Source organism: Artibeus jamaicensis, unplaced genomic scaffold, assembly GCF_021234435.1.
Source record: "Artibeus jamaicensis isolate MK-2021 breed Jamaican fruit bat unplaced genomic scaffold, CSHL_Jam_final contig_490, whole genome shotgun sequence".
Taxonomy (NCBI): domain Eukaryota; kingdom Metazoa; phylum Chordata; class Mammalia; order Chiroptera; family Phyllostomidae; genus Artibeus; species Artibeus jamaicensis.
In genome coordinates this window covers 14,975,831-14,994,233 of record NW_026521861.1, presented here as the reverse complement: position 1 = coordinate 14,994,233, position 18,403 = coordinate 14,975,831, and the positions used below count along the sequence as shown (strand labels likewise).

General features: G+C 38.9%; 1 protein-coding gene across 7 annotated transcripts; it reads left to right on the top strand.

Annotated features, from left to right (window-relative positions):
- Positions 1-232: 232 nt before the first annotated feature.
- On the top strand, positions 233-17,855 carry TIAL1 (TIA1 cytotoxic granule associated RNA binding protein like 1). 7 transcript variants are annotated; one of them, XM_037148829.2, is made up of 14 exons: positions 235-715; positions 2,767-2,834; positions 3,329-3,390; positions 6,672-6,768; positions 11,234-11,383; positions 11,614-11,668; positions 11,824-11,911; positions 13,824-13,899; positions 14,921-15,029; positions 15,338-15,433; positions 15,546-15,630; positions 15,886-16,009; positions 16,337-16,476; positions 17,476-17,855. In XM_037148829.2, exons 4-14 carry the CDS (start codon positions 6,757-6,759, stop codon positions 17,603-17,605), a joined length of 1,065 nt encoding a protein of 354 aa, XP_037004724.1. In that variant the 5' UTR covers positions 235-715; positions 2,767-2,834; positions 3,329-3,390; positions 6,672-6,756; the 3' UTR covers positions 17,606-17,855. The 7 variants fall into 7 exon arrangements, with proteins under 7 accessions (XP_037004720.1, XP_037004724.1, XP_037004722.1 ...); XM_037148827.2 differs by having other exon boundaries at positions 2,750-2,834; XM_037148828.2 differs by lacking the exon at positions 2,767-2,834.
- Positions 17,856-18,403: the final 548 nt, after the last annotated feature.

Sequence of the window (18,403 nt, the reverse complement as noted above, 5' to 3'; positions counted from 1 at the left end):
CAGCTTTTCTGCCCACCTCGTTGGCCTGCCTTTTTACATCGCCTTTATTCTCGCCCTCAACTCCCAGCACGCCGACTTCCTGGTCACCGCACGTCTTCTCGTACGACTACACTACCCAGAAGTCTCTTCTTCGCATCCCAGCGCAGCGCCTGTCTGCTTTGGACTACAGTTCCCAGAAGTCCTCTGGAGAAGTGCTGCCCTCTTCCGTTTCCAGGACCACAATATCCAGAGACTTCAGTTTCACGGCGATTGTATTCTTACTTTATCTCTTCTTGAGCTGGCCAGGCTTCAAGCGGCCAAGAGGCGCACAGCGACGACGTGGCCCCTCTTAACCGGACACGGGTCCCCTCAGCGACCCTTTTTCCCCCTCACCCAGTTATCCACTCAGCAGGCCGCCGCGTCTGGCCTGAGCGGTGACCTGGCGGGCCGCGCCTGCGCTGTTCCCCGTTTCCTGCCTGGCTGGTGGCGGCAGCCATTTTGTTCATCCTCCTCCTCCTCCTGCTCCTCCTGGTTGGAGCGCAGTGTCCGGAGCAGGCTGGGGGGATAGAACCCGAAAGCAGGATTCGGTGCCTTTTCCTCTGACCCCATCTGGTGCCCGGAGTCCCCCTCCCCTTCCTCCCCACCCCCTCCCCTCCCCAACCCTGCCCTCCCCCTTGTCCCGGGATCACTCCGTCGCACCCACCATGATGGAAGACGACGGGCAGCCCCGGACTCTGTGAGTACCCGAGATGAGGGGTGCCTGGCGCCGAGATGCCCGGGCACCGCGGGACGCTGTGGGAGGGAACAGGAGAGCGGGGCCGAAGCCAGGACTTCCGGCGGCTCCCTGGCCCGGGTAGCGGGGACGCGAAGTGCATTCCTCATTTGTCCCCTTTTCCTTGGGAAGGAAGCCCTCCCTTCCCCCAATAGTCACTTCTTGAGGCCTGGGGCTTGTTTCGACCTTTTTCTCTCGTGCCCTTCTTTGCACACTTTTCCTAGGCTGGGTTTCTGCACAGCAGAGGCTGTCAGGCCCGGCAGAGGTCCTGCTCTGCTTAAGGGGCCCTGGGCTGGGCCGGGAGCTGTCCCCTTGGGGGCAGGGCCTGGTAGGGGTGGGACCGGGGGTGGGGCCGCATCTTGCGAGCCCCGAAGAATTAACACCCCTGTCCTCCGGGTCCTCTGCTCCATTCGCTCCCAGCTCTTCTCCCAAGCTAAGCTCTCGGAAGAAGCTGCACACTCTTCGGCGGCTCAAGCCCTTACTCTCTGCCCCCACGTGCCCCCGCCCACGCTGTCAGACACGCTCGCCAAGCGCCCGCTACTTTTGAAGTGCAAAAGGGATGCCTCTGGTCGCGGGAGCATCTTTCCCTTCTTGGATAACGAAGTTTACTTCGAGCTCTGCCTACGCTAAACGGACAACCAGTTGTCAAACTGCATTTGCCCTTTTGGTGTTAACTCTTTTAATATGTTCGTGTGTCGAGATCTTCAGAGTTGGATAAAATGATGTCTTTTTATCCACTCTTCGTTGTACGTCTTTTAAGCGCTTTTTCTCCTAGCTTGCTGTTGCTTTTTTACCTGGAGCCCAATCTAATGAATGAATTTCATCTTCCAACCGCTGATACGAATTTCCTACCTAATGAAGACTGATGACTCAGCATTTGCATTCTTTTTTCCGGATAGTGTGTCCCTCCTTTCTTTTTCCCTGCATTTTTTTTTAAGTCAGTAATTTCTAATTAAACGTTTAAGTTGGGCACCTTCGGTTTTCCTATCCTCCCGAAGCTCAACACACCTACCTCCAGTACAAGGAGTCAGATCGCTGCTTTGTTTTCTCTTGCCTCTGCCTGGTGTTAGGATCACAGTTCACCTGGCTCTGCTCTTTAACGGGGAAGGTACTTTTTGGGGAGTAGGTGAAGGTGGATGGGAACTCAGGAAGCTTGACCAGCTTCTCATCTCTTTAGTACTACCAAAGAAAAGTCCGCTCCGTAAAGTAGATATCTTTTCAGTATTGATCCAGATTTTTTTTTGTTTTGTTTTGGCGGGGCTTGCACTTTTTCATCCCTACTTCTCTGTGTCACTAAAGCGTTTGCCATCCTGTTTTGAGAATCTGAGGCCAACTTAAGGACATCAAATGCTTGAATGAAAAACCTGCTTAGTGAAACTTTGTTTTGTTCTGTCTTTCATTTCAGCCTTCTTTTCCCAGAAAAGAGAATTAGGACAAATTGAAATTTGTCTAACAACTCTTGGAGCCAAGGCCTGGTACTTAGTTAGCAGTGTGTACTTGGGCGGCAGCCTCTGGGAGAGCTGGATTCAGGGCCCAGCTAGCATGTATTTAAAAAGATAAAAGTTTACATTGTATCTAAAACTCTGAAATGTCATCATTGCATCATAATAGCTGCTGAATAATTGGTAGATGCTCATGGCATACTTCTCACTAACTATCTGTTCCTTATGAGGAGAGATTCTTGTTTTTGCCATGCTAAATAATATGCTATTTCAGTACTTTTAGTTCATGTACTTAACCAGCTTTGCATCTGCCTTGTCTTCATCTCCATCATACCTTAGACTTTCTCCAGTAGACTGATAAAGGTAACTTCTTTGTCGCTTATTTCATACCTCCGATTTCCCGGCTTCTCCAACACACTGAAGTGATCTGTGTTTACAGCTGTCTAAAAATGCCCCCACATAAGTAAGGAGACGTCCTGAGCCGCGGCACGCCGGTGTGTGAGCACATGCTTACTCTCCTGTCTTCTGTCTCCTCCTCTCCTCTCCTCATGGGAAGGGGTGTTTTTTTTTTAGACAAAGACTGCTCCATCTTCCTAGGTCTTCCCCCTGCAGCACTTAGCTCACTGCCTGGAAAATAAGAGGTATTCAAATATTTTACAATGATTATACTTCTTTTCATTAAATAAGTATTAAGTCCATTTTTAAAAACTCGTGATTGTAGGCAAGTATGACTGTCATCCGTACATGGTGCTGTCAGTTGATTTTATATATATATATATATTAAAACCTTCAAATCTAAAATTTTGAGGTAAAAGCAGATGTTTCACAACTGGGATTTTTTTTTTGGTCAGATTTTAATTTAAAAAATGCATAATTTTTTTACATGTTTATTTTGCATATTCTCAGAATTCTTTAGATACAAGTAACGTAATGAAAACTTGAACGTGACTTTAGAAGTTGATATCTACTAGGGTTTTATTTGTTTATTTATGGAGCTCCTTTTATTTTACATTGTGACTATGGATTAGTTTTTCAAGTGGCTAGTATGTTTTAAAATAATGTACTCTTAACAAAGCTTATCTTAAACTGTTCCTTAAAATGCCTGTGTGTTACTAGTGAGGTTTTTTTCCTGCAGACACACACAAGCTAAGACATATGGTTCTATCATCAGAAAACAATATGGTGTTTATAGCCTAGGTAGGTCTTTAAATATTCATTACCTACAGTATTACTAATTTATTTGATAGTATTTAAAGTGGTATAGAATTGCTTTGATGTTGAGCCTAAAGTTTTTCATATAGTTGCTTTAAAGATCTATTTTCTGATGCTCTCCATTCTTAATTGACGTTTTATTTGGGGGTGATGTGTGTTGGGTAACTTGTGATCTGAAGCAAACAAACGAGACAACGCCATGTGATGCTGGTGTTGGAACGAGACTGGCCAACACCGGCCTCACAGGGCCCACATTTCAGCCGTGTGGTGGGTGGCTCTGTGTGCAGTGATTGGAGCCATGGTATATCTGGGTCCGTAACACAACATTAAATGATCACGGTGTTCTGTGTAGTTACTTACTCAATCTCTCCGCTGTGCCAGAACGAGTAGGAATTGTGGATTTGGGATTATACCATGTTCTGCAATGCCATCTTTAAGGCTGTTCTTCCTGATACTCGGTCAAAAAAGGAGGAAATAAAACAAAGTGTATAAACTGAATAGCTAAGGACAAAAGCAGAAGAAAATACTATTAAATCCCATTATAAAATTGGCTCGCTATACCATGGATTTGGCTGTATTGTGTCTTTAATTAAGCTCTTCATTCAACTTAATTATATTCTCTGGTTCTTTAAAATATATGTATAAGTGTGTCAGTATATCCCTAATCTAGTTGGTCAGTTCCCTTGAATCTCCTGTACCTTTCCCACACCCTGCCTCCTACTTAAAATGAAATATTGACCGATCAGTCGATTCATAAGAGGCCCATTAAGGGTATGTTTGCAAAATCTTATATAAGAACTTATCAAGAACAAAAGCAAAAGTGTTACTTTATTAGAGAAATTTGGCTGCAAATGTTTTGTGGAAGCGCTGGTAATTTCAGCCGGTGGTAGGGCAACTCTTTTCAGAGCGAGAGCACATTCAATATTGAAAAAGTGTGGTTTGTCTCTTCTCTGAATGGCATGATGTTCTTAACTTAAAAATCTGCCTGTTGGGACACAAGTAGTTTGGCAGTGTGAACTTTTGACTGCTGAGAAACTGCCAAGTTTCTGGTCTCAAATTGGATTTGAACCCTGACATTAGGGATAAAGGCATCAGTTTCCATTCTTAATGCTTTAGTTTCTACAGTTCCTGTTCTTAGAAGACAAAATAGACCTAAGGTATGCCTTCTTTTTTTTTTTCCTTGAGTTAAAAATCTTTTTGGAATTTCCTAAGTGTTTACTGTTTGAATTGACCTCTCAATCCAAAAATTTGCCTTTTTCTGTTACTTTTATATATGTTTGTCAAGTAGAAATTTTATATTTAAACATTGGAACTTTAGAATATGTGACTGCTTCATAACCAGAGTGGAAAGAAGTTTGCTGTTTTACCCCAGAACTTTTAGTAGAGATATTTTGTGCCATTTCATGCTGTTCTAAACTCAGATTAACATTTTGCTCTTTGGCATGGGTGCTTGAAATGTAAGTTAATATATCTAAATGTGTCTCTAGAAATTCTTTAAAATCTCTGCTTGGAAATGGGTTGACTTGAAATAAAAATCGTATGGAACGCTAACAGCTTTAATTGTTACTGTTACAAATGGAAAGTAATTAATGCCCATGCAGCTTTTCCTGAACAAGTCAAATGTTCTAAACAGTAATGCAAATTTAAAACTACTTAAAATTTGTATATCATAATGATCATTGTTTTAACTTTGTTAGCTTCAGTGTGTGAAAATTAGTTTTATCCACACCAATTCTTTTAAAAATCAGCTAAGTAGCCTTTAGGTTGGCTGAGTGTAACACTTAGGAAATCAGGGTTACTTGTTCATTTTCTTTATAGGTAGGTCTGCAGAAAAGAAATTATCCCATGCACGCTTGCTCACAAACCCCTGTGGGTTAGAAGGGGACAGGCGGTCGTCTGGCTAGCTCCGAATCCTGCAGCCTGTCACTGTTGCTGGAAAAAGTGTACCCCTGCAAGGCCTGCCAATGGCTCTGCCCTGATTATAAGGGAAAGGTGGCCTGGCTGGGCCTAACTAGTTTAGTCTTCCCTTTAAGGAACATTAGGTTTTAGAGCATGTAAATTAAAGATACTAGTACCCATTGCAATGAAATTCTTAGATGAACTGGAAAATTGCTGTTCATTCCTAGTCAGTTAATTTTTTATGTTACACATATCCTTACCTTTCTCAGTCTGCTTTTCCCTTTCAAAGTGTTCCATCTTAAAGCGGCTCTGTATTTAACATGGTGACAAATGATGCAGAGCTACTTCGGTCTCAGTGCTTAGTGCCCAGCTGTTAACATGTTAGGAAAAGACTCCTTCCATATCCTTTCCAGAAGAAACTGTGTTAATTTGTACAAGTGTCATTTGTTCAGTGAGGTTTGTAACAGGCAGATTTTAAGAATTATACTCTGAGTACCAAAAAGACTTGAAAGTTTGAGAATTAAGTAAACTAAATTAGAATAAATCTATGGCACAAGAGAAACCAAGGTGGTCCTCTCTGAGTGGTGTTCTTTTTTTCTTCTCTCTTTTTAAAGAGTTTATCTGGGTTTTAAATGTCTTATGCAAAATATATATGTTCAATTTATAATTTAAAAAATTCCAATTATTTAAATATGCATAGTCAGAAGTATACCTGTGTTTGTCTTAAATTTTCTCTGAGTTTTTAAAGAAGTCTTTATATTTGCTTTATCTACATAAATGTGTATTTTGTGGATTCCGATGTGCTTTAGGCTAGGGAATGTTATTACTGTATTCTGCTTTTCTAAAACAAGACATAACATCAGTAGCAATTTTATTTATACTTTGGTTGAAGGTCTGAGGTAAACTCACATTATAGTCCTGTATATCTAATAATCAGGTGTTTTGATGAATCATTTTGTGTGTGTGATACTTTTTTTTTGAGATACATTATTTTGAATTGTGTTTCACACCCGAAATTGTAGTTATCTTGAGATTGGTTTAAATTTTTGTTATTTTTATTATAGCAAATAAGATGAGAACACACTATGCTTTTGTTACACAAGGTTACATTGATTTGTGTTTTATAAAGTGTTTTGAAAACACTCAGTGGGACTGAGTAGCCCTAGAGATGCCTTAGTGGCCTGAGACTGTTGCTTTCCTAAATAAGGACTAACCTTATTTTCATAGGGTCAGGATTAATTGGAAAATTTTTATTGAAGACAGAGCGAGTTAAAATGAACTGAAAGGTGATGCGTTAAATGATAACGCATTGGAGCTGAAGAAAAGAGCTACAAGAAAATGGCTGATGTTTTTGTTTTCTTGCCCAGATACGTAGGCAACCTCTCCAGAGATGTGACAGAAGTCCTTATCCTTCAGTTATTCAGTCAGATCGGACCCTGTAAAAGCTGTAAAATGATAACAGAGGTAAGATCTCCCCAGTTCCAGTGCTGACAGTGGGCTTGGTATTCAGCATTTTGAGATACTGAGTTGGTTTGTATTATTTTAAAATAACTTTTTAAGCCTCAAGTTATTCTGATGGAGAGATTTGAGTTTGTTGTATTGACTTATTACTTTGATCTGGCTGACAATCTAGGTTTGGAATAAAGTTTTATTTGCAAGGACACCTTATCTCAGTGTTGAAAAACTAGATGACATTTCATACAATTCAACAAGAGTGTTACGGATTCAGATAGTATGTGTTTAAGTTTAGGGATTGGTGTATGTGAAAGAACATCGGTTAGTATGTGCGGAGTGCAGCGCTATCGATCTTGTGCATTTTTAGTAAATTCTAATGACTGAGCTTTTGTAGGTAGGAATTTAAATTGTTAGCATAATAATTTTGTTTTCCTTTTTTTTTCCCAAAGAAAACTACTTTGGAAAGTGGTTATGACTCTGGCAGTATCCAGTGACACTGTTTCAGTTTATTCTCTTCCTCTTTGTTTAATCAACTCTTTTTTTTTTTATTTACTGTGTACAGGGTATAACGGGAAGTGCTAGGGAAGGAGTGGTGAATGAGTTTCCAGCCCCAGAGAGTTGTCCAGTCTAATGAGGGACACAGAGGAGCCCGAAGGCACTAATGATACAGGACAATACATGCTGTGGAGACCGTTTCAAGTGCGGTGGGAGCACCTGGGCCCAGCGCAGGCTGAGGTCTGGAGAGGCTCTTCAGAGGAGGCAGTGTCTGGGCTGAAGCTGAGAAGGGTAGTCATGGAAACTGGATAGAAAGGAATTAGAGGGAGAAGGGATTCCAGGTAGAGGGAGGAGTTGATCTAGTCTGGTAGACGAGTGGAAATGCTTGTGAGAGCAAGAGAGGGAAGGTAGACATTGTAGCATGCTTGGCGTTCCCAGTGGGACTGAGTAGCCCTAGAGATGCCAGGAGATGGGACAGGAGGGATTGGTAGCGACCAGAAGCTGCTCGGGAGTTTGGTTACATCCTGAGATGGGAAGTGTGGAAAACCTGTAAATTGGCCTTTTGACCTTCTTTCCTAATGATCCTCATTGGTCTGTTCTGATATATTATGTTTTCTCTCCTTCCTATCTTTGATTATTTCTTCACTCTTTTTTTTTCATTAATCAAAATTTATTTTGTGCTAGGCAGTATTCCAAGCCGGGACTATGACGAGAGTGGAACAGGTCTGTGATGAAGCTTGGAGGGTTGGTCTTTGTGGGCCAGGTGGTGAGGGAAGGTGTCACTTCTTTGAGCCGAGACAGGAATAACAAAATAGTACCATCTGTGTCAAGAGCCAGAAGCATAGGGCACAGCAAATGCAAAAGTGTTGAGTTGGTTGTGAGCGTGGTCAGTGGGATCGAAATCAGGATAGCTGGAGGCTGATGAGTGAGGGCACGCATTGGGAGATGAGCGGTGGGAAGGCAGGTTTGGAATCACACAGGGCAGTACAGTCCATGATAGAGACTGGATTTTACTCTGGATGCACTGGGGTTTTAAATAGGGTAATGCATTCTGGTGTGTATTTTCAAGTTACTCTATTTGGAGAATGGATTGTATGGGCAGGAGCAGAAAGAAGGAAGGCAGCTGGGTTATTTCACTAGTCTAGGTAAGAGGTGTTGTGGACTTGTTCTCTAGAATGGTAGCCATAAAAGCAGGTATATAAGTTGGAGGTACATTTTGGAGGTAGATACAACAGGAGTCAGTTGGCTGTGGGACATAATGGAAAAGAAGACATCAGGAATGACCCCGAGGTTCTTGTTTGTGTAGTTACATGGATAGTAATGCTGTTTATTTGCTAAAACGGGTGTGATGGGGGGAGGCGCAGGATGGCTGGGAGGGGTGGTGGAATCAGGGACTTCGTTTTGGCATCCTAAATTTTAGGTGTGCGTTAGATGGCTAAACGGGCTTTATATGTAGCCAGTTGGATAAACGAGCTGGGAACTCTAGAAAGCCGATCTGGCGATACCAGCTTGCAGCAGTATCTGCAGCCATGGGGCTCGGTGGCGGCTAGTTCCTGGATCCGAGGGAATGTTGATGGAGAAGACGGGAGGGGCCCAGGAGCTGTGCAGCGCTCAGTCAGTCAGAGTCTGAGTCCAGGAGGAAGGACTGCCTCTTAAAAGACATGACCCCCCCCACCCCCACCTCCAGTGAGGAAACAGAAGAGCCAAGAGAGTCTAGTGGTGTATGAAGAAGAATACTTAAAGGAGGGCGGGGCGGGGTTGCAGCGTGTTCTGGATTCTGCCTGCAAGTCAGGATGAGGACAAAAGAGGGATCACAGGAGGTGGCAGAGGTCATCGGTGACTTCCACATGACGTTTCCATTGGAGTGGGTTTAGGAGAGAATGGGATGTGAAACACTGGGCAGAGTCACTAGAAAACTTCTGTGAAACATTTGATAAAGATTTAGTTTTTTTAAAAACCTGCAGGTACTGTGATTTGAGAGGTAGAAGGATTTGAAATGAACTTTCACATCTTATCCAAATTCTACAACTCCCACACCCGAATTTGTAAATAGTTGTAAGACCTCATATTTCTCTGTCCTGACCTTTGTGTTATCCAACAAAAATTGGTGAGAACAGTAATTAAGGACTCAGGTGGTTTTTAGTGGCACTTGGCAGTGGTGTGAATGGGGAGCTTCCAAGGGCATGAATTTGACTGGAGACTGGGCATCTAGTTTCCTTTCATGCATTTCATTGCAGCATATGAAAAATTCTTTCTTCCCCTTAGTTTTATGATTTTTTACTTTAGATACTGTTTATTTTAGATTCTAGCTTTCCTTGTATACTATAATAAATGTACAGTATTCGGTGTAAGGCAGACATTAAAGTTTTTTGATACATGTGTCAGCTGGGATGTGACCGGAGTCAGTGGGGTCTTAGATGGGACGCAGTGTGGTGTGAGTGTGTGTGTGTGTGTGTGTGTGTGCACGTGTGTGCGTGCACTGAGGGGTCCAGCCTGCTACTGCCTAAGTGAACTCCAGTCAATGTGAATAGGCTGGTTCACTGAAGCCTGTGGCCGCGGGTCTGCCGCTGGGCTCCCGTCTGTCCGCTGCGGTTGTCAGTTCTCCGTAGGCAGTGCAGGGCACAAAAAGGGAGCACTGATGTCGGGGAGCACAGTTCTAGCTTGTTTGCCTTTAAACCTTGTCTTCAGTGAATGTTAGTAGTAAATGTCAACTTTTTTACAAGAGGAATCTAAGTGCAGTCGTTATTTGGAGTCTTCCCCCATTTTCTTTCTCTAATTCTTAAGAACAGTGTCATGTGGCTGTGGCAGTAGGACTTTGTGTGGGAGCCCATAGTTTTCTTGTCGGTTTTAATGATCGTGCTTTTCTTCCCCTCAATGAAATGCCTCTGGTTGCTTCGCCACTGTTGCTTTAAATGGCTTATTTTGGATTTTTCTTCTAAAACCTTCCCAGAGTGAAAAACTGTGGTTGTTGAAAAAAGCTCTGTTTTATCTGGTATTTTTGTCTTTTGTAAGTGCAACTAGAATTCCACATTTTAAATATTATTTTTTTAGGGCATTTTACCTGAATCTTGATGAATGTTTTTAACCTTACTTAATATATATATATATATATATATATATTTGTACAGTTGTATAGCTCTCCGATGCAGGCTGCAGTTTTATAAAATTTACTTTCACTTAGGTTTTTGGGTGATAAGAGTTGCTATAACAGAAGTACTATTTTCTCATCATCTTTCTAAATACTTAATTTGCCAATTACTGTCAAGCATAAGGTAATAAAGATTTCTTGGCAGTCCTTTTGTGATATAAAATAGTAGCTTTGTACTGAAATATTTTATTCAAAGGCACTTTTAGAATTTTTTTTCTCTGTCACTGGTGTGTTCCCTGGTCTTTGAAGACCAACTTCAAAAGTGTATAGAGTCTCCAGTACATTAAAATATTTGGAAAGATGGGGAATTTGTTTCAATAGCTTGTTTTCTGAACTTTTTCAAGTTTTATCCTCATTTCTCCCTGATCTATAAAAAGTACATAATCTCATCATATGTAGTGCTAGTCAGGAGTAAAGGTTGTAAAGTTCGTTCATTTCTATATTTTTTATAGTCATGGCCTACAGTTAATGAAGGATTATGATGCATAAGTAGAATTCATCCTTTTGAAAGTGATGTTGGGAGAGAAGAGCAGTGGTAGGGAGTGGTCCTCCTCCATCGACTCCAAGCCCGAAGTTTCGTTTGGTCTCATATGAACTCCTGTTTTATATTTACCACACTGCACTAGGATTCTGTATGGGATTTCATATTGACAGTCATGCTTCTGTGCTGCTTTGACAGTCCTGTTGAAGGACAGCAGTGCCCACCTGTGATGTAAAGTCGGGTCTAGCGGTAAAGCTTTTTTATAGAGTGTTAGGCTCTCATAAGCTTATGCAATCGCATCTGTACATTCCTAGCTGTCAGTAATGTTTTTTCCTGGATTTTCTTCTCAGCAACCCGATAGCAGAAGGGTCAACTCTTCTGTTGGATTTTCTGTTTTGCAGCATACAAGCAATGACCCATATTGCTTTGTGGAATTTTATGAACACAGAGATGCAGCTGCTGCATTAGCTGCTATGAATGGGAGAAAAATTTTGGGAAAGGTAAGATAAGAGAATGATTGTATGAGTATATGTATTTGCATGTCACTAGTGGGCATTCCTTCTTAGCAGGTTTTTAATGAATACCCAGCTCTGCTGAGTGATGGTTTTGCTTTATTCAGCCTAGTGCTTTTACAAATATTATCCTGCTTGATAAATGATTTTAAAGTGGTGAGTGTTACTATTTTTAATGACATGTTTAATAATTGTATTAAATATAATCTTTATTTTAGGAGGTCAAAGTAAACTGGGCAACAACACCAAGTAGCCAGAAAAAAGATACTTCCAGTAAGTACACCTGCTGCATTTTACTGTGGAAGAGTTCTGAAATTACCCTGGCAGCGTTACCAGCTTACATAGGGTTTTTCTTCCCTTAATGTTGCCTGTAGATGGTTTAGCAGCTGACTTCTTAAGTGTTTGATTACCAAATGCTTTGATTTCAGATCACTTCCATGTGTTTGTTGGGGATTTGAGTCCAGAAATTACAACAGAAGATATCAAATCAGCATTTGCCCCTTTTGGTAAAATATCGTAAGTATCATAATTAATATTATACTCAATAGTGACAGGCAAATTGTGTATAATTAACCCGTATTAGAATTAAGATTTTCTTTCCCTAGTTAGTGTGATTTTTTTGTTTGTTTCCTTATTTTTGATTGGTAGATGTTGTTGAAAATGTTAATGTCATTTTACTGTTTTGGGGTCTTGTTTTTATCTAATCTGTATAATATGTTAAAATTTTTAAGTGATTCTGTTTGTTATCTTTGAAGCAGATGTTTGGGTGGTAAAAACTATCATAAAGTTCAACTTTTTGTCAAATATTTTCAGTATTTGGTGGTTAAAGATAATGGGTTAACCAAAAATAAATGTGATGTATACTGTGTATTAAACTTTTTATAAGTGGGGGAAAATAGATAAATTTTGGGGTATATTGTGGTTAAGTTGGAAATGTGTATGTTTAATTATAATGATAAATGTTTTACTATTTTAGCGGAAAAGCAGTACTATTATAGTATTAAAATGTTTCAATGTCTGAGCCATAAATTTGGGATTAATTAGTAGTTTGTGGGGGGGGTGTTGTTTTTCCTGTGTGGTTTTTTTTTTGTTGTTAGTGGTATTTTATTCTGCTAGTTATGACCCAAATGTGGTTTGATTTTTTAACAAACTTTATGTTCAAATTTCACTGTATGTTATTTGATCAAATATATTGGAAAATTTTAAATGGTTATGATTCTATAAAATGTTTATCCTAATTTATCTTTTGATTAAGATCTGCTTATCTTATGTATTTCCTGTAGATGTAAATTAAATGTTCTAATATTACTTTACAGGAATATGTTTCAACTAAGAACAACAATATCTTTCTGTGTAAAATTTGTTGTTCTATAGATTTAATTTATTTGAGAGAAAGATTTAATTGTTAATTTTCTGTTTTGATATTTGCTTTGCTTTTTAATCTTTAATGTGGTAAGTAGTACTGTTTTAAAAATTAGTATAACAAATAATACAGGTTGCTGTTTTTCGATCTTTATTAATACCTGAGACCTGCAGTTTTTCTAAAGTCCAAGTCACAATTAAAAGTAATAGCATTCTGGTTATTTTGCAGAATTGCTCATAAGAATGGACAGGATCTTGAAGGCTAACTGCAAGGAACTGTGCACACTGGAACTCAGTTGTAGATTTTTTTCTCATTTCTATTTATTCTTATTATACATTATTTATATATACATATTTTAGTATTTACATTTTAACATTCTATATTCAGTGGAGTTCTATATTTCCAATCATTTTAACTTACTCACTAAAATTTCTGTGTAAATTTGTTGTTTTCGTACTGGTGTGCTTAGCATTGTTGTTAGTTTTTTATTCTCCTTTCTTAAATTTCTGAAAATGTCAATTTTTCAAAATTTACAGCTGCCCAAACTCCAAAATGATGATAGAGAATTGACCAAGAAAAATAAAGAAATCTGTTAACAGGCCATGTATGCCTTTTTAATTCCTATTTTTTCCTCTTTTTCAATTTTTTAATATTTTATATATTTTGTATCACTAGGCAGAAGACATTTAACTATTTAGAGATTGCATGGTAACGTAGTTAGCATTGTTACAGTAATTTATAGAATCAGTAAACCTTAGAGGACACTAGTCAATAGAGTATTAGAAAAGGAAACTATTGTTCCTATTAATCTTCAGATTTGAGCATTTAGTTTAGAAAGCACAGGCTATTTGATTAGGTTGCATGTTTATTACATGTTTTTGTCCTACTGCTTTTTTCTAACAGGTAAAGAAGCGTTAGGGAGAGTTCAGGAATGGCTGTAGTTAAATAGGGCTAACTGAAATTTTATTTAAAAAAATGCTCACAATACAGTGTGTGTGGTTCCTTTTAGTTTTTATTTGGAGAATAACTCTTACTTCCCTCATTTAGCTGTGCTTCTTTTCACAGGGATGCCCGTGTAGTTAAAGACATGGCGACTGGAAAATCCAAAGGCTATGGTTTTGTGTCTTTTTATAACAAACTGGTACGTTCTTTCAGCTCAACTTAAATTAAATACAGAATTTAGTCATTAATTAATCTGAAACTCAAATATTCTGAGATGTTAACTACAGACAGCTTTGATGTAATTTTTTGTGTTGTAATAATAGAGTATAATTCACTCTCTTTCCACAAAGCGTGGAAATAAACAGCTGGTTAAAAAGGAGAGCATCAGAGCCGCCTTTGCGCTTTGGCGAGGGTAAGGTGCAGTGTGGAGGGCAGATCACCTAAGTGAAAATTGAAGCAATTCGTCTTGCTTTTTTTTTTAAGAAAGAGGTACCGAGATACCTCAGCATTTGCATTAACTATAATATCAGATATTAAAGTGGGCTTTATTAGCATTTTAGAACCATTTCTAAATTAAACTTAAATTAGCTGCATTTTATTGAAGCAGTCAGATAAAGGATAGGAGTCATATACTTTGCTTAGATTTATTGAAAATTCAAATTAATTCTGAGAGTCTAAACTCATTTTTATTGGCAGTTATTTTATAGTATTCTACAACAATGCAGAGACGTCTTCTGTTTTAAAACGAGTTTTTAATCTGTATTATAGTTATAATCCATTGCTACTAGAATGTATATTTGGGGGGGTAGGTTATTTAGGGCATAAAATTATGGTCTAATATATACTATTCAGTAAAAGTTTTTATATATCTTTCAGTAAAAGTTACATTACAAATAATCCATAAAATTAAGATACATGGGAGGAAAAAACTGTCTTAATCTGCTTTCCTTTTGTGTCTGTGTAGTTAATGGGATTATGATAGATTTCCCTGATGCTTAACTGCTGTCCTGGTATTTTGAAATCTGTAAATAATAATAGTTTTTATGAATCACTTGATTTAAATAATTTTCTTGCGGTACTGGCTCAGTTTTGTTTAGGATGCCTACTAACTCCACCTATGATAAAATTTATTGGATCCAACAGTGCCAGCATTTTATTTCATCTGACTGGGTGTATGCACCATTATTTTCTGTTTGTAAGTGCTTTTTCTTTCTCCATAGGATGCAGAAAATGCAATCGTGCATATGGGAGGTCAGTGGTTGGGTGGTCGTCAAATCAGAACCAACTGGGCCACACGTAAACCACCTGCACCTAAAAGTACACAAGAAAGTAAGAAATGTCTGCTGTATATGTTGAAATTATGGCTGCTTTACATGTATTAGTATAGTCTTAATTTCTTAAAAATTTCACTAGCGTGACAAGACTCATTTCATCTTGAGTATAATTGTTTAAAAGTTATTGGGCTTTGATATAAGTGTATTTGGAGCTGTGAACCAGCCAATATTATAGATCAAATCACAGTATCAAGAAAAAAATTCCATCCCCCCCCCCAAATGGGGCATATCTTACTAAAATATAGTGGTCGGGTTTATAACACTGCACAGCCATCAACATTCTTGTCCTCTCTGTGTATATAGATAACACTAAGCAGCTGAGATTTGAAGATGTAGTAAACCAGTCAAGTCCAAAAAATTGTACTGTGTACTGTGGAGGAATCGCTTCTGGGTTAACAGGTACAGTGTTTGGTTTTCTAACCTCCTCCTCTGGAGCTTCATCACCATCGGTACCAATTTCATGATAAACATGAACCTCAGGTCATCTTTTTGTATGTTTTTTGCTTTTCAGATCAACTTATGAGACAAACGTTCTCACCATTTGGACAAATCATGGAAATAAGAGTTTTTCCAGAGAAGGGCTATTCATTTGTCAGGTAAAATTTTACTTGCCGTACTACTACTATTACACGTGATCCATTCCTTTTGGTGGTGTTGGTTGATCCCCCCCAGGTATCAGTTTGTTTTGATAGTATTTCTGTGCATTGTAGAACTTCAAACTACCTATATGCTGTACTGTAGGGTGCTGATACCAAGGTGGGGCCTGTAAACTAATGAGTGTCTATTATTTATTGTGTTAAGTTCTTTAAAAAAAAAAGACTCCAAAAAAACCTTACTTTTTTTTCTCTTAGATTTTCAACCCACGAGAGTGCGGCCCATGCCATTGTCTCGGTGAATGGCACTACGATTGAAGGACATGTTGTTAAATGCTATTGGGGTAAAGAATCTCCTGATATGACTAAAAACTTCCAACAGGTAATTCGATTTTTCACAGCACTTTTTACATTTTCTATCTTACATATCTACATAAGTGCTTTAGAAACTGTGAAACAAAAAAATTAGGCATATATCTGCTTTCAGTTGATTTTATTAATGCTATTTCAAAAGTGATTATTTTGTGGTATTAACTGAATCTTAATACTTTCTTTTTGCAGGTGTCACCACCCCAATAAACTTAGACAATGATAAATAACAGAGTCCTATTCACATAAGGGTGCTTAGTTTTTCTCTTCCTTGTCTCCCACTTTCTTCAAATACTGTGTTCTTACCTGTTCCCTAAAACAGCAATTTGCTTTGTCCTAGGTCGACTACAGTCAGTGGGGCCAGTGGAGCCAAGTCTATGGAAACCCACAACAGTACGGGCAGTACATGGCGAACGGGTGGCAAGTACCGCCTTATGGGGTATATGGGCAGCCGTGGAATCAACAGGGATTTGGAGTAGAGTAAGTTTGGGTTTGTCTGGTATAAAAACAGATGCGGTTCTGACGAGAAATAAAAAAGGGTGTTTCCCTAGGGAGGATCTATTTCAGTTAAATATACTGAACTATTTGGAATTATAAGCATTTTAGAAATCTTATGAGAAATGACACATGATGCTAAATTTGTTTCTTATTACCTAGGTGAAAAGAGAGATTGGGGTAACATTTGGCGTGTCCTACTACCTCCATAAGCAGTTGGTAGAATTTGATGTAATGTCTGACATACTATTTTATCTACTTGCTTATTTTTGTATGGAGAAGATTTTGTCTTGATAAGTTCAGAAATTTAATGATTTTTATCTGTTGGCTTGTGTGAGAAATCTGAGAGAGTTACCTGATTAAAAAAAAACAAAGCTTGCTTCCCTGGCCGGGTCGCGCAGGTGGTTAGAGCACGGTCCCTACGTGCCAAGGTTGCAGATTTGACACCCAGTCTGGGCGCGTACAAGAATCAACCAATGAATACGTAAGGAAGTGCAGCAACAAGTAGATGTTTCTCTCTCTTGCTCACTCTCTAAAAATAAATACATAAACGTATTTAAAAAGAACTTTTTCTTCTTTGTTGCTAGAGTGGGCTGGTCCCTTGTACTTTTACCCTCCTAGGTCAGCCCGCGTGTTCCCTCTGCCTTCTCTTTTCAACATGAAATTGTATTTTTAAAATTTCTTGTAGTTTTATATTGTCATGTGCAGGTAGATGATGTGTTGAATCAATTTGTCATAGTTTTCAAAATTGGTTTTGAGATACTCTTCAGAGAAGTCATGTGTCGTGGTTATTAACAAAAATTTAAGACCAATATTACAATACGTATTCTACATGTATGGCTATGCAGCTTTTTTTTTCACGCTTTATTACAGGTTTGTCGATTTCTCGTCTATTCTGTGATTTTGCTCTGCTTGATTTTTATGTACACGTATAGATAATTTTTCCTTTGTGTTTGCTTAAGATTTTCTTTTTTCCTTTCCAAGTCAATCACCTTCTGCTGCTTGGATGGGTGGATTTGGTGCTCAGCCTCCCCAAGGACAAGCCCCTCCTCCCCCCGTAATACCTCCTCCTAACCAAGCTGGGTATGGTATGGCAAGTTACCAAACACAGTGAGCTGGGACTCGAGACACAGGTGTGATTCATGATCGCTTCAGTTTCCTGTGACACTCTGAAGACACGGAAGTAGACATCGGAAATGGAAATATTTATTTTAAAAATTGAAATGTTTGGAACCTTTAGCACAGCTTTGCTTTGGTGAAGGACACATGTCTTCTAGTTCTGCCTTTTTAAGTTTTTGTTCATGATGGATATGAACATGATTTTTCTTTGTGTACAAAAACTAAAATAAAGTCAATAAAGACAATTCTGACTACAAATTTTGATATAATAGGAAAATGGGTAATTACATTTTGATTATTAGATACTATTCCATTTTTATCTTGCTGTTCAGTATTTTAACTCACTGTTTTTAAAAGAGTGAAAAAAGGGAGGATCGTGAACAACTGGGAATCACATATAAGTTCATCCTGAGCCTTGGTATTCCCCTCCCCTCCCCTGAGGTGGACCACATTTGAAGTCAGCAGGAAAAAAATGCCATTGAGAAGAAATGCGTGGTCTTGGAGTCGCATTGGAGGAAGTACTTTATGCTTAAAGAAACTGAAGCCAGACTGATAAAAGAAATTTTGCAGCCTAAATAAGGAACAGCATTGAGTTACTTGAGCAAATATCGGTGGTCCACATTAAGACATATTTTTAAGAATTTAAGAAGTGTTCATTATTAAAACTGTAGTAAATTACATTTCATTTTTGGGGGGAAATTTCAAGTATGGTGTTTGTATTAAAGTCAGACATTCATACTTGTGCTTTTACATGAAGTTTAAATGATACACATTGTAAATATTAACTACAGTG

Coding starts and splice junctions, on each gene's coding strand:
- TIAL1 (XM_037148825.2), top strand. CDS start 684: ATGATGGAAGACGACGGGCAGCCCCGGACTCT. Junction 6,769..11,233: donor GCTGTAAAATGATAACAGAG/GTAAGATCTCCC, acceptor TTTTCTTCTCAG/CAACCCGATAGCAGAAGGGT. Junction 15,434..15,545: donor AATCGCTTCTGGGTTAACAG/GTACAGTGTTTG, acceptor TTTGCTTTTCAG/ATCAACTTATGAGACAAACG.